Raw genomic sequence first — 22,830 nt, 5'->3', positions numbered from 1 at the left:
TGATCGCCGGAGTGGGTGGAGCATTGAGGAGAGGCGGGGTCAGGTGGGTTCCGACTCGCATAGAGGAGGTCCTTAAAGGGCTGGTGCCGGTCCCCCTCCACCTGAACTGGGCCGGAGGGGTGGGGCATGCAGCACCGAACCCTCGCCTCGGCCCCGGGCCTTTGGGCTTCCATCCCCTGTCCACGATCCGAGCTGGACCTGGACCTGGTCCTGTCTTCAGGCCAGTCCTTCAGGTGAGCGAGGGCGCCTTTGAGCCCCACGTGCCCGGGCGTCCCCGGGGGCTCTGGGAAGGGATCCCGGACCCTGGAGGGGAGGCGCGGGCGGACTCTGTCTCTCTCTCCCTCGGCCAGCTGGAGAGAGCAGAGCCCGGGGCACTGGACGGGCGTCCTGGACGGCCGGCTGTGGACGCTGACCCAGGCGGACGGACGGCTGCACTACACCGTGTACGGGGAGCCGGCCGGGCCCGGGGCCCCGCACTCCCTGCGCCGCTTCTTTCAGCTCCACGTCCGCCTGGCCGAGCTGTACCGGCGCTGGGCCTCCGCGGACCCCCACTTCCGAGAAGTGGCCGCGAGATTCCCGGGTGAGCTGGAGGGCGGGCGCTGTGGGAGGGCGGTGCTGTGGGAGGGGCGGGCGAGGCGGGGCCCGGCTGACGCCCCTCCTCCCCCGCAGGGGTCCGGCTGCTCAGACAGGAGCCCCTGGAATGCCTCTTCTCCTTCATCTGCTCCTCCAACAACCACCTCTCCAGGATCACCGGCATGGTGCAGCGGCTGCGCGCGCACCTGGGGCCACGGCTGGGCCAGCTGGACGGCGTCTCCTACCACGGCTTCCCCAGCCTGCAGGCTCTAGCCCGTGAGCGCCCCGCGGCCCCCCTCCCCCGCCCGTCGTTAGCCGACCGGGCCTGGGTCTCCCCCGGGTGCCCCCTGCGGGGCAGGGGGTGCATCTTCCCGCTTGGGCAGCCCGTGGGCCGGACTGGGGTGTGAGCTCACGGTGTTGTCCCTGCAGAAGCCGAGGTGGAGCCACAACTCCGGGAGCTGGGGTTTGGCTACCGGGCCCGCTTTGTGAGCCAGAGCGCCCGGGCCATCCTGAATGAACGCGGGGGACTCGCGTGGCTGCAGCAGCTGCGCTCCGCCTCCTACGAGGACGCCCGCCAGGGCCTCTGCTCGCTGCCGGGGGTGGGGATAAAGGTGAGGTCCGAAGGCGCAGCTTCGCGGGGACCCCCACCTTGCGAGCACACGGAGCTCACCAGTGGGACGCGGGGGGGGGGGGGGGTGAGGAGGCCCAGGGACGGACCGGCCGAACTGCTTTGTCCAAGGTGGCCGACTGCGTGTGCCTCATGGCGCTGGACAAGCCCCAGGCCGTGCCCGTGGACGTGCACGTGTGGCAGATCGCCTGCCGGGACTACGGCTGGCAGCCCGCTTCCCCGGGCCAGAGGAGCCTGAGCCAGAAGGCCGGCAAAGAGCTGGGTGAGCCGAGGCCTGCGGCGGGCAGGGGCGGGGTCTTCCCCTGAGAGCGCGGATGCAGCGGCTCCTTCTGTTGTAGGAGACTTCTTCCGGAGCCTGTGGGGGCCCCACGCCGGCTGGGCGCAAGCGGTTAGTGTCCTGTCCCGTGACCTCCCCTGGCCCGGGCTCCGTTAAACCAAACATGCCCGGGTGTGCGGGTCCTCCTGCCCCTCCCCCAGCCCACGGGACTCGCCCTTCAGGGGAGGCTGACTAGCCCTGCTTTCTTTCCCTAGGTGCTTTTCTGTGCAGACCTGAGACAGACCCCCAGACCACGGATTCTCCAGGAAAAGGCAAAGCCTCGGAAGCGCAAAAAGGAGACCCGGGAAGGAAGCAGGGGCCCAGTGTCCGGGGCGCGGGAGGCGTGACAGAAACCGCCGCACTCTCCGGTCCTGGCCAGGGCCCGACCCCTCCTTTCCCTCCCCCCTTCCCTCCCCCAGCCCTGGCCAGAGCTGGGCTTCCCTCGGACTGTCACATCTACCTCAGGCAGTTTGTGTCCCCGTAGCTGTGGTCGGTTGGGCACTGTTGGGGAAAGGTAAGGATTGGGAAATGCCAGCTCAGCTGGAGGGATGACACGATCCAGTGGTTTTTACCTCTTCCCTTTAATAAAACAACGAACAATAAAATAGAAATATTTGTTTGGAAAACGCGTGGGTATCTTGACCAGACCGTGGGATGTAGTGGGGAGCACTGAGAGAGGAGAAGTCGCCCACGTGTCTCTCCTCAGGGCCAGGACTCCTTCGACAACTTCCCCCGGCAGCTCCGGGCCCTTGCCAGAGCCAGGGCGACCAGGGAGGTGCTAGAAAGGGGTCAGGAAAAGGGTCCAAACCAGGCCAGAGAGGGAACGGAAGAGGCCGGTCCTTCCTTTCAAGAGAAGCCTGGGCTGAAGCGGGCTCAGGGAGAGCCCTGTGCAGGGAGGAGGAGAAGCGGAGACTTTCCTGGGACGGAAGAGAGGGGAAGAGCAGAGGGCATTTTACCCCTTCCCAAACAATTGGCAGCTCTAACCCCTTCTGCCCTGCAGCAATAATGCCCAGCATCCATAATGGCTTCTCTTTGGCAGGTTCCACTCCCGCCCCTTCCCCAGGAGTTAACCCACCCCCTTCCCATGAGGATGGAGCCCTCCCTCCTCCAAATTCCTGACCCCCAGCAACTGTGTCAAAGGCTGCTCTAGAGCTGGGGTGGGCGAGTGGCCGCCAGGTCCGGGGAAGACTCTGCACAGCAGTCCCTGCAGCAGCCAACGTGGGGACCTGGCAAGGAGAAGAGCACGGACCTTGGAGGGGGTACTCAGTGAGGGGCTCAGCAATGGAAGGTGCCTCTGGGACCGTCTGCCTCCCTTCCCCACACCGTGGCCTCACCCCCGCCTGTCTCGGGTGCCAGCAGCTCCCCGTGGCTGGTTTGGCCGGGGCCGTCCTGACTGGTGCCCAGCTGAAGCCTCCGCATGTGCCGCACCACTGCTGTGGCGTTGAAGGCTTGCTAGAGGGAGGGAAACCGTGGAGAAGTTAGGGCGCTGACCGCGGGTCCGCCCCCCAGGTGCCCACAGGGAAGAAAGGAAGTCTATGGGGAGTCCGGGGCCCCGTTTGCAGAGGCGGAGGAACTCGTCCCTGCTCCCAGCAGCAGGGTCGGAGCCCAGAGCCCCGGCACCGGGCTGCTCCCAGAGGCTAGAGGGACGTGAGAGGGAAACTCGGGCCTGAGCTGGCCCACGAGGCTCGGCCTTTGGTACGTTAGGGAGAAGCCGGGCCATGGGACGGGCCGAGGATGAGCGTGATGAAGGAAACAGCAAGAGGCAAGAGCCACAGCCTCACCTTCCACTTGCTCTTGGCAAAGTTCTTCTTGATCTGCTCACTGACAGACTGGTGGATGTTTTTGTCCAGAGCGGTGTCTCCTGCGATCCTGAGAGAAGATGGGGCGGGGGGCTGGCAAGGGGTGCTCCAGAGGCTTAGTGGGGAGATGGGGCCCTCCCACCCGAGCAGGGGCCCTCCTCACCATGGGTGCTGCAGGGCCTGCTCACAGGTGAACCTCTTCTCAGGATCTTTTTCCATCAAATGCCGGATAAAGTCCTTGGCTTGGACCCCGAGACGGGACAGAGACAGAGAATGCAATTTATTTCAATGACCCTGATGGAACGGCCGCTACGGACAGGGCACTACGCTAGGGGAGAGGAAGCCGCGAGGGCCGGCGAGTTCTGTTCACTCCTCTTGGCACTGTCCCCGCCCACCCATCGGTCAATAAACAGGACCCGAGTGGGGGCAAACTCCTAAGGGGGAATTGTCCTCGGAGCTTCCTCTTGCCTGTTCAAATGATCATCTGCCCAACAGACTCTACCATCAAAACCCGCCCTTCTGAAAGGATCCTAAGATGCCCCGGAACACTTTAATCCTTGTGCCCTTTCACTGACATTCGAATTCTAACAGAAGGCAAAGGTTGAATCATCTGACCAATAAGGAAGGGTGTTTGTTTCTCAGTGTTTTGGTGGATTTTAAATTCTGGGATGGGGTAAAGCAACTGGGGATGCTTATCCTAGAGAAAACTGAGGGGGAAAGGGCTGTTAATCAGAGGAAAGCTAATTAGATTTGCTCTGCTTGAGTTGGGAGGAGGGGCAGAACCAGATGGAAACTGCAAGAAGAAAATTTAGGCTTAATGTCAGGAAAAGCTTTCTAACAATTAACAATTAAACCTGCCTGAAATGGGGTGCCTTGAGAAGCATGGGCGCCACCTCCTTGGGGAGAGTCCGAGTATGGGGGACTAAGTGTAAGTGGAGGGGATTTTCTCCATGTACAGCTTAAACAGTTACTGCTGGGCCCTTCCAACTCTGATAAGATGGAGGAAGGAGGGCTTACAAAGCCTCTCTAGGGACCTAGGGAAAGGACATCCTCGGGGAAGGAGATTCAGAGCAAGAGAGAGGGAGAGCGGCCCCACTCCCAGCCCTGGTACCGGAGTCAGAGATGTCGTCCCAGTATGGAGAATCAAACTCGTACTCGGCCTTCAGTATCTGCTCGAAGAGTTTAGCGTCGTTCTCATCATAGAAAGGAGGGTAACCGCAGAGTCTGATGGGAAGGAAGGAAGAGCAGTGTGAACACTTCCCCCTCTCTCTTCTATTTGTCCCTTACAGCTCTGAAGCCAGGTAGGCACAGAATATCCCCATTTTATAGACTATGAAACTGAGCCCTAGGGAGGCAAGCAACTTGTCCAGTGAGTTAAAAGGCAGAGCAAGTTTTAACTCCCAAGTTTACTGTTCCAAGTCCCAGGAATGGGAAGAAGGGAGAGAGAGAGAGAGGAGAAAAGAGAGAGGGGGAGAGAGGAACAACTTTCCCTGTGGCTCACTGCATTGAAGCTCTCACCATGCTCCCCCCACCCTATTCCTGACCCCCTACTCACAGGATATAGGCGATTACGCCAATAGACCAACAGTCCACAGCCTTGCTGTAAGGTTTCTGGGCCAAGACTTCAGGGGCTGCAAAAGTGGAAGAGATGGCAGTCATTGGGGAGGAAGGAAGCACCCACACAAGAGCTGCAGCCTGCCCTCAACCTTTAGGTGGAGAATTCATTGCTTCCCCCAAACTAGCTTTCAAATCGCACCCCTAAGGCCGCTGGCCCCTTTCTGTCCCGACCTTCTGCACGCAGACTTGCCTCCTACCTACGTATCCCGGAGTGCCACAGGCTGTGGAGAGCACGCTGCCTGAGCCTTCCATCTTGGACAGCCCAAAGTCGGAGATCATGATCTTGGAATCTTCCTCCAGGCTGTAGTAAAGCAGGTTCTCTGGCTTCGGGAGAACAGTCATCATCATCATCCACTTATACAGGGCTTTACCATGGACACCGCTCTTTTGCCTTAATTCTCTCTCAGAATCTGATTTGGAAAGGACTTTAGGTGCTACATTCACGGGACCCCCATGTAGAGCATTGCTAAAATGTATTCGTACTCCACTTAAAGACCCCCATGAGAGACGGCTTCCTGTCTCCCACTGGAGAGTCAGCCCTTCTCTGTGGCCTATTGGGATCTTCTCACATCCTGAATCTGTCCTCCATATTTGCTCTGCTTCCTAGCTGATGTCATTTGCAAATTTGATAAGCGTGCCATTTATATCTTTATATAAGTCACTGGTAAATGATCTCATTCCATCTTCACAATAGCCCTTTGAGGTAGGGCAAGCACATTATCCCCACTTTACAAATAAAGAAACAGGTCCCCAAATGCTCAAAGGTCACATGATGAGTCCATGGCAGAGATGGGATTGGAGCCCAGGCCCCCTGACTCCCAGTTCGATTCCCTTCTTGTTACCTTATCCCTCCCCCCTTCTCAGTTCTGATCCTCAGTCTCTGCTCCAGCTGCATTTCCCCATCCACCACCCTCTTTTTTCAGGTTCTTCTTTGATCTTTTTAAAATAAATTAGATTTTAATTTATTTTAATCAAGTAATTATTTTTTCTTTCTTTTTAAAATTATTGTTTTATTGAATTGTTTTTACATCAAAGTTATTTCCAGATATATCCCCACTACCCTCCAACCACATGCTTAACAGATAAGCCTTTCCTCTAAACAAACAAGAATAAGCAAAGCCAACTAACACAGCAGCCATATCTGACGTCAAAGGAAACGTATACCCCACCCCAATCGCCTCTCTATTGAAAGGAGGTTAGGGGTACATTCCCTCAGAGCTGCTCCAAAGCCATGATTGATCATTGCAATAACACAAAGGATTCCTCATTTCTTCTCCAAGCCTTCCCGACCCATTGCATGCTCACTGCACCCCCCTTCCTCCCCAAAACCCTCTCTTACCTTGAGATCTCTGTGTACAATGCCCATGTCATGGAGATACTTGACAGCATCCAGCACCTGGCAGATTAACCGGCTGGCATCGCGTTCTGTGTAGAAGCCCTTCTCCACTATTCGATCAAAAAGCTCGCCCCCAGACACCCTGAAGTGGAAAGAGTGGGTTGGGGACAGTGCTTTCCAGGATCCTCCTCTGGCCTCCAAGGCCCCTTGGAAGCTCCTTAGATTGCTAATGGGAGGAGGACACATCAGAAGGTTGGAGGGGAAGGAAGGAAGGAGGCCGGGAAAACATGTCCAAAGTCTGATCTGAGGCAGGAGCCAGGTCAAAGATGGAGCTGGAAGGGGTCAAGAAAAGATGGGGTGGAGGAACCTGGGTTAGGGGTGAACTGAGAAGGAAGGGGCATTTGGCCCAGCCAGCAGAAAGGCCATGAGAAAGGGACTGGGGCAGCAGTGAACTGAGAAGGAAGGGGCACGTCTGAGACAAGAGCAGAGGAGGCTGATAAGGAAGGGGGGGTTGGGAGGGCCGGGTCCTCACAGTTGCATGATGAGGTAGAGGTGACCACCACACTCATAGATGTCATCCAAGGCCACGATGTTGGGGTGTTTGATCCTAGGAGAAGAAATGGAGGGGGAAGTTCAGAACCGAGGGATGGCCCAGAGGCCTCGGGCCAACCACTGCTCAAACTTCATTAAGGAGGAGCTGGCAGCCGGACCATAACCAGAGACAAGAGCAAGGCAACATCACTCACTGCAATGACATGAAAGACCCTCCAATTCTGGTGATGTGAGGGTTCTTTCTGTCCACTCACAAACCTGCTCGACCTGGAAGTCGTGGCCAAAAAATAAACACACCGCAGGCTGGCCAGACCAAAAACCATATCCTCAAACAGTAATTGCTGGACTTGCCTCCCAAACCTCTCCAACTTGGTGGGATCTGAAAATTGTTCTCAACAGCCTTGAATGACCCAGGACCACGAAGAGGCGGGGAGATCGCTAGTGGGGAGTAACACTTGATCTTGAAGACTACTTGGGGCACTTAATTTTTTTCTTTGTCAGGCTGTGATTTCACTGAAATGTCCTAGAATGAAACATCCCCTTCCAGGAAAGAAGAAAACAAGCCTGCCTTAAGCACCTGCCATGTGTCAGGTACTGTGCTAAGTAAGCCCTTCACAAACATTATTTCATTTGATCCTCACAGCACCCTGGAAGGGAATACTACTATTATCCTGACTTTGCAGCTGGGGAAACTGAGGCAGAAGACAAATGACATGCTGTCACAAACTAGGAAGTGTCTGAAGCGGGATTTGATCCTGATTTCGGGCCCCAGCCCTGCTATCCACTGTGGCCCCTAGCTGCCTCTACTAAGGCAGTGACAACTGTCCTGCAATTCATAAATTTGAAGAGTTGCTCAGGGCAATGACATTTTGCTCAAGAAAATACAGCTACCACGTGTCAAAGTCATGATATGAACTGAGGTTTTCCTGATGTCGTGACTGGCTTTCTCGTGATTATATCACGGCACCCAGGATCCTCAGGACCGCCTCTCCTTTCATTTAATAGGCCAGCAATAAGAGCACCAGGCAAGCATTTGAGGTTGGAGCTCATTCCCCTTGCCTGATGACTATTAAAGCCAGAATGGGGGATTCAACCAGCAGCAGGCAGGAGCACCTGGCTGCCAGTCTATGTATCGGGCTGTGCTATAACATTGGGTTAAGAAGCCCAGATTCATCTGCATAATAAGGGAGGAAATAATCCCAAGTGTTGGTCTCCTCTGTACCAGGCCCAGATCACTAAGCCTCAGTTTCCTTATCTGTAAAATGAGGATAATAGCATCTACTTCACATAGAAGTTTAAATGTGATAATATATGGAAAATATTTTGTGAATTTTGAAGCCCTATTTCAATATCAGTTATTATTATTATTGTTATTCAACAAAGCCATCAATTGCTGGATCAATCAATGGATCCTTGGTTCAGATCCTAGTATTCCCGACATCGCTCAGATTGGAGCAATGATAATGAGTAAAAAGGCAGCTTTGGGCTTGGGTCAAGTTTGTCCAGGAGAGAAGAAATATGGACTCAGGCAAAGCCAACCCAAGAATGGAGGGGGTCCCGGGGTAAGAGTGGGGTGATTCCCCACCGGAGATAGCCCAGCTTCCACCCACTTGTGCAGCACGGCGATCTCATTCTCAATGCTGCTCTCCTTGCCCTCCAAGGCTTTCTTGGCGATGCATTTGATGGCCACAAGTTTCTGGGTGGTCTTCTCTTCAGCCAGGATCACCTCGGAGAATGCTCCCCTGCCAGGGAAAAGAGGGTGAGTAGTGAGGTAGGGTAGGGGAGAGGAAGTGCGAAATGCTTCAAAAGGCCTGGGTCTCAAGCTCACAGGGGAATGGGAAGCTTACAACCACTTCCTCCTTACCAACCAATCATGGAACCTGAGGGACATGAGGCCCCCCCACCATAGCTGCCCACTCCCATTAGCTTCCCAGCGTAGTGAGAAGGAAAGCTTCAGCAAGTATATTCAAAGGGAGGTAGAGCCCTGCCCCAAAGTCATACATTTAACCTCTCAGTCAGGCTGGACAGTTCCTGGATGTCCTTCTGAGTGGCAAGTCTTAGCTCGCTGGACCTGGGATCAGAAGCTTGGGTTTTCTAACTCTTTTTGCTCAGTAAGTTTCCTGTGGGAGCCTGGCCAGCTTGCTCAGCCCCTCAGGACCTCATTTTGGTTACCAATTGGGGGAATGATGTCGATGGGCTCTATCTAACAGGGTTGGATGAGAATTCAAGGAGAGAAAGAGCATCTTTAATGTGGCTCCTGTGAGGGGACAAGAGGACCAAAAATTAATGTCTATTAACGCAATGAAAATAGAGGGTGAGGAATTCGGGGTGATGAGGAGGATCTTGGCAGTCCTCAAATCACATCTGAGCTTAGAACGGAGAACTCCATAGATGAAGTAGAAAAGGGGAATATACTACAGCTTCCTCATTCCTGCAAGAAGCTTGCCCCCCACACATTGTTATTCTTGCCTGGCTTGCACAGAGTAACAAACAAAAAGCAAAAAAAAATGGAGGGATTCTGGGGGCTAGGAGCCTTTGGAAGCTCTGAATTTACTTGAAAATAGTAGAAAGCAAACCTTGCACACGAGAAGCATTTTTGAAAAAGAGGCTGGATTGAGGAAGGGAAGCCTGGGGACCATCTGAGACTTGGAGACCTGAGCAGAGCTAAGCGGGGATGGGAAGAACTAAGGTCTCTTTTATCTTACCAGCACAGATTTAACATCCCTGCTGTCCTCATACTTCACGCATAGATTGATCCATTCATCTGCCTCCAGCCAAAGGCCTTTTGCTAACCTAGCCAGACAGGACTGGGTCCCATTGCCCATCCGTTTCCCACACCAGGCTGAAGCGGGTACAAGCCAGATTCAAAGGCAGCGTTGGTTGGATCTGGGCCAAGTTTATCCAGGAGAGAATAAATATGGAACTATGGACTTGGGCAAAGCCCACCCAAGAATGGAGAAGTCTCCAGAGATAGCCCAGCTCCCACCCACTTGTGCATTCTCAATGCTGCTCTCCTTGCCCTCCAAGGCTTTCTTGGCGATGCATTTGATGGCCACCAGCTCTTCCTACTTTCCCCATAGGGGAAGCCAGAAGGCAGTGACCCCCCACCCTCCATCTCCCCAATCCTCCCTACTTCCTCTTTCCTTCCAGTTTCAGACTCAAATAACAAGACCTTTTGAAAGAAGAACTTCTGAAGGCTTCTTTTTTCCACTCATTTCTCCCTCCCAACCAAGTCTATTTTTGAAGCTCTTCCCAGACTTTAGCACATATAGGGCCTGGAATAGGGAGGAGAGCCTGGATTTGAAGGGGGGGGAGGTCCCTTGAATAGGGATGAGAACAGAGGGGAACCCCTGGCCTGGAAGTCTAAACAATTTCTGTGGTCCCCTAATACTTCCTAAAGAACCTTTATCTGGACTCTGTGTTCCTGTCATTCCTCTCTCAATCCCCACCCCCACACCAATCAGGCCGGACAAGACTGAGGTCTGCAGATGTGTCCATGGGCAGTTCCCTGGGCGGGAGCTAGCAGGAAACAGCTGAGGGGCTGGTCCAGAGAAGACTCCATCCACTTCCTGACGGCCTAATGTCCAGGCCCCAAACCCAGTTTGGGGGAGGTGAAGGCAGAACATGCTCCCCAAGCTTCTCCTGCACCCCTTCCAGCCCCACAGAGGCATGGATTTGAGATTCCAGCCCAGTGCCCCTGTCTGCCAGCCTGCTCTCAGCAGCCCTGTTCTCTAATCTCACCCTAGCTTCCCCAGCTTCATCTGCAAGAGGAGGCAGAGAATGAACAGAAGGCATCACTTACGTGCCCAGGACATCCCGGAATTCATAAATGTCCCGAATGTCATCTGCGTGCTTCTTCCAGCTGGGTCCGTCCACTTCCCGAGGCATTGCCCACTGACTGCTGGCTGCAGCCAGGGCTCCTGGGGATGGCATAGCTTGGGCTCAGTGGGAGCATGGCCACTCCGAGCCCCTATTCCTGCTTTCTTTTTCCTAATTCTAGACCGTCCTCCTCCCCATTTCTTTCACCTCTTCATCCTTTGAATAACAAGGACTCTAAAAATTAAACATGGGCCCAAACCACACACACACACACACACACACACACACACACACACACACACACACACACACACACACAGAGGCACAAATTCATAACGTAAAGGTGGGAACACTCTGAAGTGACCTGAGAGATGACTAGTGAAATTCCAGTAAGGTGGGAAGGTCTTTGATCAAGTTCCTGATCCCCTGGGGGTATGTTCAGGGTATCCCTTCGTCCTCCTCCTCCTCTTCCTCCTCCTCCTCCCTCAGAAAACAGGTTCCCTGCTCTCCCTCTGCCTCCAGTAATATCTCAGCCACATTTTAAAATAGCTCCATTTGCACTGTTGCCATGACAACAGCAGCCACATCTGGAACAGCTGGTACTCCCTCATCCTCCCACCTCTTCTGACCATCATCTCCTATTCCTGCCCCACCCAAAGCAGATTCCTAGACTTCTAGGCCTTGTCCCAAGCCCCTGTCCTTAATCTCAGGCCTCCTTGAACTCTACTTCTGCCCCCTCCCTCATACACAGCTTCCAGCTCAAACTGGCAACTAAAATTTGAGCATCCAGGGTCCTCTCGTACCAAGCATGACCAGGCTCCTGTGCTTAATCTAATGCCCTACCCTGATGTCCCCAGCAAGGGGACACGGTTTCCACCAGCTTCCATCCAAAACATCTCAAATTCGTCCCAAGCCCCCTACCCAATGCACATCCCAAATCTAGGACTCCTAAGAAAGCTCCAAGGAGGATGGTAAGTGAGCAGTGATTCCAATTCTCTAGTTGGGGAAACTGAGACCCTGCATTACGCAAGAGTTTAATTCAATGCTTTCCCAGGAAGCTTGATAATCAGTTTCAGTTCTGCTCTCGGAGCTAAAAGGGGACTGACCTAAGGAGAAAATCTAAGGTGGAAAAATGATAATACCCCAAGAGATTCTGAGCTATAGGGAAGCAGTGAAAAGAGCTCCTTGTCTCAACTTTCTCACCGGTAAAAGGAAGGTGTTGGGCTAAATGATGTCCAGGGCCCTTTCTTTTCCATTCTCTGAATCTAGATAATGAGGACACCTGTCTCCTAGCATGGGTCCCCCATTAATGATCTATGTGTTTTGGGGTCCTGTGACTTTCCCTCACTAAATCTAAGTTTCTTCATTAAGAAAAGGAAATTGGACTGGCTGATCATTAATATGGAAGACCAGAATTTTATAAAGCTCCCAGAATTAACAGTGATTGGCTAGGGGACATATCCGAGGACATCCAGGGATCCAGATGCATTTTCCCAAAGGAAAAGTGGTCAGGAAGAGTAGGGTAATAAAGAAGTGTAAAAATGGAGCTTCCCTGACTCTGGTCCCAGCCTCAGCCCCTCTGGCCACAGTCTGATTTCCTCAGACATCAGGCAGGCTCTATATTTAGTGCAGCCCAGGCCAGAACTGGAGTTTGGGTGGTAAGACCGGACTATCCACTCCCCAGGGAAGCCCAGATGTTCTAGCAGGAACAAAGCAAGGGATTGAAGGCCTGAAGGCAGGACATGATCCACACCTCCCTCACTGTTAGTCCTCTGTTGGGCCAACTTTTCCACAGACTGCAAAGCCCAGGACGCCTCTACCCCAGAAAGAGCCCGGTACTAGCGTATGTTCTGGCAATAAAGTCCCTTTCCCTCGCCATATATAGTCCCCCTCCCCAGCTCAGGGCCAGAAAAGGGGAAGATGAAACTTCAAAGATGAATGATGGCCAAGTCACTGAGCTCTGAAAACCCCAAGTGCAGAGAGGCCCTCCCCGGGGCAGAACAACAAATGGAGGCCCATACCTTAACCTACCAACACCTGCACACTCAGGTACGTCCCCCAATCTAGGACACAAACACACAAACCTCGGGAGCAAGAGATGGACCCCCTGAGCTCCAATTCTCTCGTAGGCCTTCGGTTGGACACACCCTAACACTCCTCTAAGTGGAGGGGGAGGGTTGGACTTTATGCAGCTCATTTGAGCATCCTATGATCCTCCCATAATGCAGACACACACCCCTTCCATAACCATATAGCTCAGGTCTTGCACACAATACAAATACAGAGCAACATATGTTCCTGCAAAATGCTGACTCTTGTCTGGAAAAGGGGAGCAGCTGCCCCAGGCCCAGAGATCCGCCCTCCCCGAGGACCGCCGGGGAGCAGACTAGCTCCGGGAGTCGGAATCCAGGGCTGGCTCGCTTATCCTACTTCACCCCTTCCCCATTTTAATCTCTTCGCTAAATGCGCTTAAAAAAACACATCCCACCCACTCCTTCATTAGGGATTCAGCCCGGTCTCGGGGGAGCTCCAGGGAAAAGGGTGTACCGTGCTCCCACCCTCGGCCCGGGGACACACCCTACCTCCTTCCCCCTCCCCCTCCCCCAATCTCGGCCGAGACCGAGAGCGGGACCTTTGTTTGGAAGGGAAGGCTAGAGACAAGGGCCAGTAACCGACAGGGGGCAAAGTCCACCCAGGTAGCCCTACAAAGAACAGGTGAACATCTTTGGGAACCCCTTTAGAAGGGGGGGAGGGAGGCTATCCCCTGCGAGGAGGCTCCCCGGATCCCTCTGCCTCTCGGGGATGGGGCTGGGCTCGGGGCGCGTGAGGGGAGCTGGGGGTCGATCCCCCTCGGGGAGGAGCCGCGGAGGCGGGAGCGCAGGCTCCCTCCCGCGTACCTGAGGCTGGCCCGCAGTGGGAGGGTGGGAGGTGGTGGGGAGGCTGCTTGGGTCGCTCGGGCCCCCACCCCCACCGCCTCCCGAAGCCGCCGCTGGCTCTGGCCCCGATGTCCGCGCCGCGCCGCTCCCGCCGCCGCCGCCGCCGCCTCCTCGCTCCGGCCCCGGCGTCCACGATCCTCGGCAGCGGGGGCTCGTCCTCCGCCTCCCCTCGGCGACCGGACGCTCGGCGGGCTTGCTCTGATGTCAACCGGGCGGAGGAGGAGTTTGTGCGGCCGCAGGAGGGGAGAGGGAGAGGAGGGAGGAGAGAGGAGACGCGCGGAGCCAGGAGGGGAGGGGAGCGGAGGCGGGGCGCGGAGGAGCCCCTACCGAGGGATGCGCGGGGACCGCCCGGACCGCGGAGAGGCAGGACAATAGATCGGGGGCGGGCGGCGTGGCTCCGAGAACGGGAAGCCTTGGCCAAGGTCGCACAGGTGGTAAGTGGCAGAGGGCCCCGAGCTCCGGCTGCGCTCCGGCAGCGCGGGAGGGCCGCCGCCGGGGATCCTTTCCTGCCCGCTGGATCGGCCGCGTGAGGGGTGTCCGTGTCAGGGGCCCTGGGTTAGGGCCAGGCTGGGCAGGGGAGGGCAGAGGCTCCGAGCCTCGAGCTTTCCACGGAAAGGACAACGAGAGGGCGCGAGACTCCCGTCGCTTGACCCGCGGGCCGGGCTGTCCAAGGCTTGCCCCGGAGCCAGGTGATCGGCAGCGAGTCGCCGGTCTTGGCCAGCTGGGAGCCCCCTCTTATCAGCGGGCAGCCCTCTCCTCCACAGCAGTGCGAGATCCCTCAGAGGGGGCCCGCCTGCATTTCTCCCACCTTCCGCGGCAGTCGGAGTAAGCTAGGTCTGTTCGGGTGCTTCAGGGCACAGGTGCAGATGAGAAGAGGCTCGGCTCCGGTTTTGTTGCGTTGTTTTCCCTCGTGTCTAACCCTTCCGGACCCATCTGGAGTTTTCTTGGCCGAGATACCCCGCGTGGTTCTCCGTTTCCTTCTTCAGCTCATTTTACAGAGAAGGAAACTGAGGTAGAGGCTTGCCCCGAGTCCCTCGTGGCCCAGTTAGTGCCTGCGGCCAGATCTGAATGCGGGAAGATGGGTCTGGCTCCGGAGACCTCACCCATCCTGACACGGCCCCTCATCTCCCACCCTAACACCTCCCCACCGGACATCTCAAACTGAACAAACTCCCCATGCCCCAAACGGAAGTCACCTTTCCCCCCAAATCCTCCGTTCATTCTGGCAGATTAGCAACCTCCAGCCATCCTCACCTTCTCTCTCTTCCTGACCCACTTAGCTAATCTGTTGCCAAGTCTTGTTTCTATCTTTGCAACATCTGCGCGCCCTAGTGCAGCCCTCCTCCCCCTCACCTCCTGCACTAAAGCCTTGGGTTGACCTCCATCTCTCCGCACTCCAGTCCATCCTCCAGACACCAAAGTGAGCTTTCGAAAACCCTGGGCTGACTATCAGCGAACTCCCGTGGCTTCCTGCTACCTTGAGAATCAAACTTAAAACCCTCCGGCTTGGAAGTCCTTCCCAACCTAGTCTTTTTATGTCTTACTCTCCCTTCCTCATACTCGGCGATCCGGTTCTGCGCACTGCTGGGCCGCTAACTGAATGCTCAGCCTTTCCCCTGGACGTCTGCCCCGGCTGGAATGTGCTCCTTTCTCTTCTCTGCCTCCGGGCTTCCTTCAAAAGCTATTATCTTCTCTTTTGCAAAAGGCCTTTGTTGTTGTTTTTCTCCATGCTAGGACCTTTCCCCAAAGATTACCTCTAATTTACTCTGTATATATTTTGTGTCTACAAAGTTGTTTCTATGTTGTTTCCTCATTAAAATGAAGCATCTTGAGGGCAGGGATCGTTTTGTCTTTCTATTGCTTGATACAGTGCCTCACACAGAGTTGAGGCTATAAAGGCTAGTTGAGTTGATTTGGTTGGTAAATGAACAAAGAAAAAGAAAGCTGGGGTTCAGCGAAGTTCATAGAAGGCCCAAGGAGATCTGATAAGCTATCTTGGGGAGCTGTTCACCCCGTTTATCCAGCCTCGAGCTAGCATTAATTATCTGTGTCTATGTTTTATGAATAGTAAAGGGGCTGAGTGGTCCAAGAAGATCGTGGCAAGCTGGGAGAGACTGATCTGTTTGTAAAGGACTCTGGGATGAGGAAGGACTGCTGTGAAATCCTTTCTCTTCTGTTCCCTAGTCAGCAAGTGGCCTTCAGGACTGGGCCCTTGGGGATAAGAAGCAGGGGGTGAGTAAAGGTGGTTCAAGAAAGAGCTACAGGAGGTCTATCTGGGAGGAAGGACCTGGAACTTGTTAGAATCAGGTGAAAGAATAACAGGTTATGCCATCTAGGGGAGGGGGTGGAGGGAAGGAGGGGAAAAGTTGAAACAAGTTTTTGCAAAGGTCAGTGTTGAAAAATTACTTATGCATATGCTTTGTATATAAACAGCTATATTAAAAAAAAAAAGAAAAGAAAAAGAACAGCAAGTTACCATGTGATAAATGTCTCTGCCAATGAACAGAGTACTTTCCAAGACCATTGAAAAAAACAAGTCAAAAGCCAGAACAAGACTGAAGTAAATATATCCAAATGAGTGTCTAAGGAAGAAAACTAAGGAAACTGCAGGGAGAGGGAAGGAAGGAGATTACTTGGAAGGATCAAGAGACTCAGCTTTTGGAATAATTAAGTTTACTTCCTTTGCAACACCATCCTTTATCTGGTATACCTGCCCTTCCTAATTCTTCCTCCTCTTTGCCCTGGGCAAAAATGCTAGGAGAACATAAATCTTTATATTTATATATTTATGAATATAAAGATTTATCAAACATTTATTGAGCACCTACTTTGTATCCTACTGTGTGTGAGGGTGGAGGTTGGGGAGGAGGAAATGGGAGGATGCATCTTGGATCCTGGAAATGTGGCACCCTCCAGTGGCCAGGATCTTATCCCACAACCTACGAAGACATAGGACCCCCTTCCAATCCTCAAATTTTCGGAAACTTCCCTATTTCTGGAAAAGCAAAATGAACTGAGTGTTCCTTCCATTACCTGGAGATCAGGACGCTACAGGTAGGTTCAAAAGGATCCAAAATCTCCCTTCTAGGAGATTGACCTTTAAGAAGGCCTTAAACTCTGATTTTTTCTGGAGCAAAGGTCCCAGACTTGAGGAGAACAAAGGACTCTAATGAGACAGAAAAAACTAAGACTCTTAGGGAAAACAAAAATAATAACTTACCTGTGTTTTATGTTGTTTATGATTAACAAAGAGCTTTCCTCCTCCTCCTAGCCCTGTGTGATAGGTAATGTAAGAGGTTTTTTTACGAATAAACTAAAACAAACAAGTTAAATGATTTATAGAACTGTAAGTTTTAGAGCAAGAAGAGACCTTACAAATCAGATTCAATTCTCTCATTTCACTTATGAGTTAACTGCCTTAGAAAAGGGAAATTATACGTCCAAAGTCACACAGAAAGTGAAATAGCATTAAATTTGAATCTTGACTCTAATCTAGTGCTTGCTTTCTGGTTTCCACTTGCTTACTGAAAACAGCTAGAAGGACTTGGAATGTGGTCTTCTCTTAAGTTAATTAACCACTCCCTGATTACAAAAGATAAAACGTACACCTTCCCTTTTGCTGAAATAACTCTCCTTCCTCTCTACTTTTTGAAACTGCTAGCTTTAAGACGCCTCCTCTGTTGTTTCCCCCACACCACAAAACTTTTTTTTTTTTTAATTTTGCATGCATATGACTGTGAGAATGTTGTTTAATCAGTAAAACTTAAAACTCTTTGTTTTGTTTTTATCTGTGTATTTCTAGAACCTAGGCAGGTGCCTGTGCAGACATAATACTTAACACACAATACTTTATGTTTGTTGAATTGAAGAAAACAAGCTAACAGGCCATAACAGCATGACAATTGTCTCCCTAAATCAAGCCCATAATTCACCCAATCCCACCTTAATAGGGGACTCAACAGATATTGCCCCTTCCAATTTTCCTCAGACTATTTGAAAGTTCAGGGAGTTAGTCTGAGACAAATTTCTCTCCATGGATGTTGATATCAGAGAAATAGCTCACCACTTTTCAGTCTTCTAATGATTCTATAATTTGTATGGTTTTTCTGGTAGTTTATTTTAATCACAAAACACCAGATTTATTTTTAAAGTAAAGCTTTATTCTCCCTAAAGATTCTGAAGAGTTTATCGGATATGAAAGAATGACATTTCAGAAATTTATTTGGGAACCTTAAAAATTGCTAAAGCCCCCTTAGTGTTCAAAACTTGTCTAGATTTCTTTATCTCAATTGAAAGATCGGAGCCACCAAATCCTACAATGCCTTAAGCTGACATCTGTGTCATCGTTTGTAGAATGAGAAATAGTTTACTCAGGGTAAGGAGAATCATCAGTTTTTCTAAACCTTCCCTCATCCCCTCACAACCAGTGAAATCTGGTTATGTCATTATGTCCTACTAGAAATTAAAATAAACTAAAAACATCCCCCACAGAAACAAGTTTAACTACTATTCATAGCCCTTTAATTTCGCTAGGGTAGTTTATACTAATTATTACATTAGCTTTTTATAGGATTGGATGGAATTAAGCAAAATTTCCCCACCAATAACTTGATTTTTGCCTAATCTGACCAGGCCCAATTAAAGTCAAGTTTTGCACTGCTCAGGTTTTCCAGTTTCTTCCCTGGTGTCTACAAATATACCTAGGTCTCCCCTCTTCTTACTTGAACCTCCTACCAATTCAAGTTGGTGACTCCTCTCTCCTCCCTTTGGTAGTCACAGATTAGGGACCAGACCTGGGATTTCTTTTCCTTTCTGGCAGATTCTGTCTCCTTAAATCTGGTACTTTTGGGCTCTATGAGTTGGATGCTCTTCTGTCTTGATGATCTCACCAGTTCCCATGGGTTCTGTCTAGTTTGCCATTGTTTAGACATTTCAGTCATGCCCTGCTCTTCATGACCCCCTTGGGGGGGGTGCTTGTCAAAGGTAACAGTGTTTGCCAAGGGAGCCAGAGATCAGGAAATCTCTCACATAATGGCCTTGATACCTGTACTTCCCCCTAGTCTACCCTCTCCCAGTTTTACTCAGGAGGAAAAAGAGAAAGCCTCAACTCTCGAAGCAGTTGAGAACTCGGAAGGACGATGGCTCTTACTTGACGGCAGAGAGGTACTGACCAAAGCAAGTATGAGGCAAGTCCTTCAGCAACTGCACCAGGGCAGTCATTGGGATGTCCAAAACCTGTGTGATGCTATACTGACAAGGTATGTTTCCCCCAGCCTATATACTATGGCTCGACAACTGGTGGATGGTTGTCTTGTTTGTCGAAGGACTAACAGGGCTGCCCAACGCCAGCTTCCAAAAGGGGGACGACCTCCTGGAATCAGACTATTCCAAAGCATCCAGGTGGACTTTACTGAGCTGCCACCAGTGGGTCGAGTTCTTGCTGGTCATAGTGGACCATCTGACCTCATGGGTGGAGGCATTCCCGTCAGGCCGAGCAACTGCCTCGACAGTAAGTAAGGTCTTATTAGAACAAATTATTCCTAGATATGGAATGGTGGAGAGGATAGACTCGGATCAGGGAACACATTTTTCTGCCCAGGTATTGCAGAATCTGATTAGGGCCTTAGAAATCACTTGGGATCTCCACACCCCTTGGCATCCTCCCTCTTCTGGGAAAGTAGAAAGGATGAACCAAGAAATAAAACGGCAGCTGACTAAGTTATCTTTAGAGACCCAACTACCTCGGACGAAATGCCTTCCTCTCACTCTAGTCCAGAATCAGGACCAAGCCACGTAGAGATATTGGGCTTTCACCTTATGAATCATTGTATGGTCATCCTTTCCAGGCTTATCCTAAGGGAGACTGGGACCCTATTTTAGAAACTAAGGATTTGTTTGTTAAGAGATATGTTAAATCATTGCTGGAACATTTGCAAGGACTTCAACAAAAAGGGCTAATAGCTCAGACTCCTCCTCTAGGTTTCCCTGTTCATAGAATTCAGGTTGGTGATTGGGTGCTGATCCGTTCCTGGAAGGACGAGAAGCTGACTCCGTGCTGGGACGGACCCTACCAAGTGATACTGACCTCAGATACTGCGATTCGCACCCAGGAACGAGGCTGGACACACCACACCAGGACAAAAGGACCTGTGGCGCCACCTTTATCAGAGTGGACAATTGAAGACAGGGGAGACCTCCAATTACATAAGAGGAGGGGACCTCCACTGAATGGGAACACTGATTCTGAATCCAGTGCATTGTGACTGTATGACTTCTCTTTTCTTACTTTGGGTCTCTTTGCCTGTTTGTGATTTGATATATTTTCCTTTGGGAAGTTCACCTTAACTTCACGGTGTTATAATAGTTGAACATTATGAGGCTCTCCCTAAGCTTTGGGTTTATCTATTTCCTTATGACCTTCTAGAGATGAGAACCAATTTCTCCTGCTCATGCAGAATATAGGGAGAACATTTAACTTATCGAATTGTTGGATCTGTGGTGGATCCCAACAATTGAACCAATGGCCATGGGTACCTGTCCCCTTAAGCCCAGCCTGGATCCTTAGCAACAGATCCCAAATTCATAATGGGACCGGTTTCTGGAATTGAGAAGAGAAACATCAGTGGTCATTGACAGAAGATAGGAAAGGGAAATACGGCTTAAATCAGACAGGACAAGGTTTGAAGCTGGGAATTAGTGTATGTGAGTGGACCTATTCGAGAACAGACCTGAGGCCAAAGACAATTGACTGTACAAAAATGTCTAAATATTGGCGGGATACGGGGAGGAATCCTCAATTGAAGTGTGGGAAGGACTGGAAAGACTGTACCTTGGATGTTCTCCCAGAAATAGGAGAGCAGGGATAATGTCACCCCAGGGACACCCGAGCAACATGGGACACTGTTTTCCACATTTTGGAGTACCTCTAATCTAACAGGCCAGTGGCCAGTTGCCATTGTAGTTGGAGAAAAGAGCAAGGTTTATGGAAATGCCAGTATGACCCCTTTGTGGGGAGAAGCCCCCTAGGGACGAGAGACCAACAATATTACCCTTTTACAAGGAATAGCTCAGACATTTCCAAGGGAACAACCTGCTCTAAAGGGTCATTATTGGATCTGTGGTTTAACTGCTTATACTCACCTGCCTCTCAATTGGACAGGGAATTGTTATATTGGACTAATAAAGCCAAAATTTTTCTTTCTTCGCGAACAGGCAAACCAATATTTAGGGATTCAGTTGTATGATGATTTGGGAAGGGAGAAACGGAGTTTAGATACCTCCATCACTTGGACTGGAGATGCAAATGGTTGGGGTGAGGCCTGGCCTCCAGAAAGAATAGTCAAAGAGTATGGGCCAGCGACCTGGGCTCAAGATGGAAGTTGGGGATATAGAACTCCAATATACATGTTGAACAGGATAATTAGGCTTCAGGCAGTTGTAGAGATTATCACCAATCAGACAGCTGAGGCACTACATCTTTTGGCTGATGAAGCTACTCAAACCAGAGAGGCTGTTTTACAACATAGACTTGTGCTGGATTATTTGTTGGCTGAGGAAGGGAGAGTTTGTGCTAAACTAAATTTATCCACATGTTGTATAAAGATTGATAACAATGGTAATCTAGTGAAGGAAATCACTAAGAACATTAGGAAACTTGCTCATGTTCTTGTACAGACTTGGACCTCACTGTTCAATACTTCTTGATGGTCCTGGTTTGGGAAGCTGGTGGAAGCAGCTCCTTTGGTTGGGCCTTATAGCTCTTAGTGGTGTTATATTATTCCCTATCTACATCCCTTGTTTGATCAGATTAATAACCAGAATTGTCTGAAATTCGTTATCTGGAATGATTAGGCTAGAAGAAAAAGCTGAGGGGTCTGTTAGATGGATGGTATTAAAAGGACAAGGATGGGAGCCATTAAAACAGTGGCAACAAGAACCAGAAGGAAATGAGGAATTTGATAGGGAATATGAGGTTATGTTACAAAAATTTGAAGAGATCTCAATGTACAAATAAGAGGAGGGACTGAATGAGATGAGGTGAGATCTCTCAAGACAGTTGCGAAAATCGAGTAAGGCTTCATCTACTTCAGAGTTCGAGTAGGCCTGAAGGACTCTGAAGTTCGAGCAAAGGGCATTGCCTTCCCCTCCTATGATATCTCCCCTATTTCATCCAAATATGGGCAACTATGTACTTATTGGTCAAGTTCAACTTCATGGGCAGATCTCGCGTTTAGAATGTAAGACTCTCAGCCAATGAGGATGAGGGTCAGTGGTGGGAGGGGGCATTTTGCGTTAGGGATTAAAGGCGCTGTCCAGTCCACAGGAGGCGCTCGAAGGGTGGGAGGCCCTTTCTCTCAAGAATGTACAATAAACTGCTTTTCTCTAGAGCTCTCTCCAGCTTTTTTATTAAAAGGTGTTCCCTCACCATTTCCGTACCACACATTCCCCACTTTACAGATGAAGAAACTGAGGCAAGCAGGATTAAGATCTCATAAGTGTCTGAGACCAGATTTGAACCCAGGAGGCAGTCTTTCCTATCCCAGGCCTAGGTGTTCAATCCATTGCATCACCTAGTTGCCCTTTACTATCTGGGCTTATCTATAGCTAAGTCTGGGAGTCACCTGGCAGATAATGTCTTTAGTCTTAGTCTTTTTCCTTGAGTCCCACTATCACCTCCTCAATAGACACTGACATTTTGAATCGGCAAAGCTACCTGCATGTCAAACTGAGCATGTCCCAACCCACTTGCATTGTCTCCATCTCAAAGGTCTGGAGCTCGAGGTCTTCTGGAACACCTCCCATCCCCTCAGCTGCCCCTCCACACGTCCCATCTGACCCCTCCTCACATCACTCTCTAGTTCCTGCCCCCATCTGAATCTTCAGGCCTTCTCTTCCATTAACCCTCACCCGACTTCCAAGACTCTTCATTTACTTTGGATATATTTGATACCTATTTGTTAAAGTCTATAATGTCCATTCCCTCTCTCCATGGAGGATCTGAGTTCCTAGAGGACCAGGACTGCCTTGGTTTTATCTTTACAACCCTAGTGCTTAACACATAGTAGTTACTCAACAAACATTTGTGAAGCACTTACTGTGTTGCTAAGTGTTTTGATATAAGCAAAGGCAAAAGACAGATCTCATTCTCAAAGGGCTTGTTCTAATGGGGGGCACTTGTTCCATGACTAGTTCAATTTTGTAACAAACAAACGGTTCATAAGCACAATACAATTTAATTGTCTTTATGACTGTAT

The 22,830-nt window shown here is 51.0% G+C and overlaps 2 protein-coding genes and 1 long non-coding RNA gene across 6 annotated transcripts; 2 read left to right on the top strand and 1 right to left on the bottom strand.

Annotated features, from left to right (window-relative positions):
• Positions 1-49: 49 nt before the first annotated feature.
• Positions 50-2,143, top strand: OGG1 (8-oxoguanine DNA glycosylase). 3 transcript variants are annotated; one of them, XM_074284009.1, is made up of 7 exons: positions 50-233; positions 351-580; positions 670-849; positions 1,003-1,184; positions 1,313-1,463; positions 1,540-1,589; positions 1,733-2,143. In XM_074284009.1, exons 1-7 carry the CDS (start codon positions 127-129, stop codon positions 1,862-1,864), a joined length of 1,032 nt encoding a protein of 343 aa, XP_074140110.1. In that variant the 5' UTR covers positions 50-126; the 3' UTR covers positions 1,865-2,143. The 3 variants fall into 3 exon arrangements, with proteins under 3 accessions (XP_074140110.1, XP_074140109.1, XP_074140111.1); XM_074284008.1 differs by lacking the exon at positions 1,540-1,589; XM_074284010.1 differs by lacking the exons at positions 1,313-1,463; positions 1,540-1,589.
• On the bottom strand, positions 2,080-15,134 carry CAMK1 (calcium/calmodulin dependent protein kinase I). Of its 2 annotated transcripts, none has more exons than XM_074284006.1 (13): positions 14,930-15,134; positions 10,624-10,741; positions 8,432-8,563; positions 6,802-6,876; positions 6,273-6,411; positions 5,131-5,257; positions 4,872-4,947; positions 4,428-4,540; positions 3,480-3,558; positions 3,299-3,386; positions 2,852-2,969; positions 2,638-2,743; positions 2,080-2,434 (listed from the first exon to the last, which is right to left on the bottom strand). In XM_074284006.1, the coding sequence occupies exons 1-12, from the start codon at positions 14,979-14,981 to the stop codon at positions 2,664-2,666; spliced, it is 1,197 nt and encodes a 398-aa protein (XP_074140107.1). In that variant the 5' UTR covers positions 14,982-15,134; the 3' UTR covers positions 2,080-2,434; positions 2,638-2,663. The 2 variants fall into 2 exon arrangements, with proteins under 2 accessions (XP_074140107.1, XP_074140108.1); XM_074284007.1 differs by lacking the exon at positions 14,930-15,134 and adding an exon at positions 13,538-13,675.
• On the top strand, positions 13,924-16,041 carry LOC141551867 (uncharacterized). The gene is made up of 2 exons (XR_012484985.1): positions 13,924-14,010; positions 15,645-16,041. It is a non-coding gene; the product is annotated as an uncharacterized LOC141551867 (long non-coding RNA).
• Positions 16,042-22,830: the final 6,789 nt, after the last annotated feature.

This window comes from Sminthopsis crassicaudata, chromosome 1 (genome assembly GCF_048593235.1).
Source record: "Sminthopsis crassicaudata isolate SCR6 chromosome 1, ASM4859323v1, whole genome shotgun sequence".
In the NCBI taxonomy this organism is placed as follows: domain Eukaryota; kingdom Metazoa; phylum Chordata; class Mammalia; order Dasyuromorphia; family Dasyuridae; genus Sminthopsis; species Sminthopsis crassicaudata.
The sequence above is the reverse complement of the archived record's forward strand: the minus strand, read 5'-3'. Positions and strand labels throughout refer to the sequence as shown.

Bases quoted from the DNA above. Each gene is read 5' to 3' on its own strand.
- OGG1 (XM_074284008.1), top strand. From the start codon at position 127: ATGCAGCACCGAACCCTCGCCTCGGCCCCGGGCCTTTGGGCTTCCATC. The intron at 234-350 runs GTGAGCGAGGGC...TCCCTCGGCCAG, and splicing joins TCTTCAGGCCAGTCCTTCAG to CTGGAGAGAGCAGAGCCCGG. The intron at 1,464-1,732 runs GTGAGCCGAGGC...TTCTTTCCCTAG, and splicing joins GAAGGCCGGCAAAGAGCTGG to GTGCTTTTCTGTGCAGACCT.
- CAMK1 (XM_074284006.1), bottom strand. From the start codon at position 14,981: ATGGACTGGAGTGCGGAGAGATGGAGGTCAACCCAAGGCTTTAGTGCA. The intron at 3,387-3,479 runs GTGAGGAGGGCC...ATCTTCTCTCAG, and splicing joins CAGGCCCTGCAGCACCCATG to GATCGCAGGAGACACCGCTC. The intron at 2,744-2,851 runs GTGAGGCCACGG...TCTCCTTGCCAG, and splicing joins GGCACCCGAGACAGGCGGGG to GTCCCCACGTTGGCTGCTGC.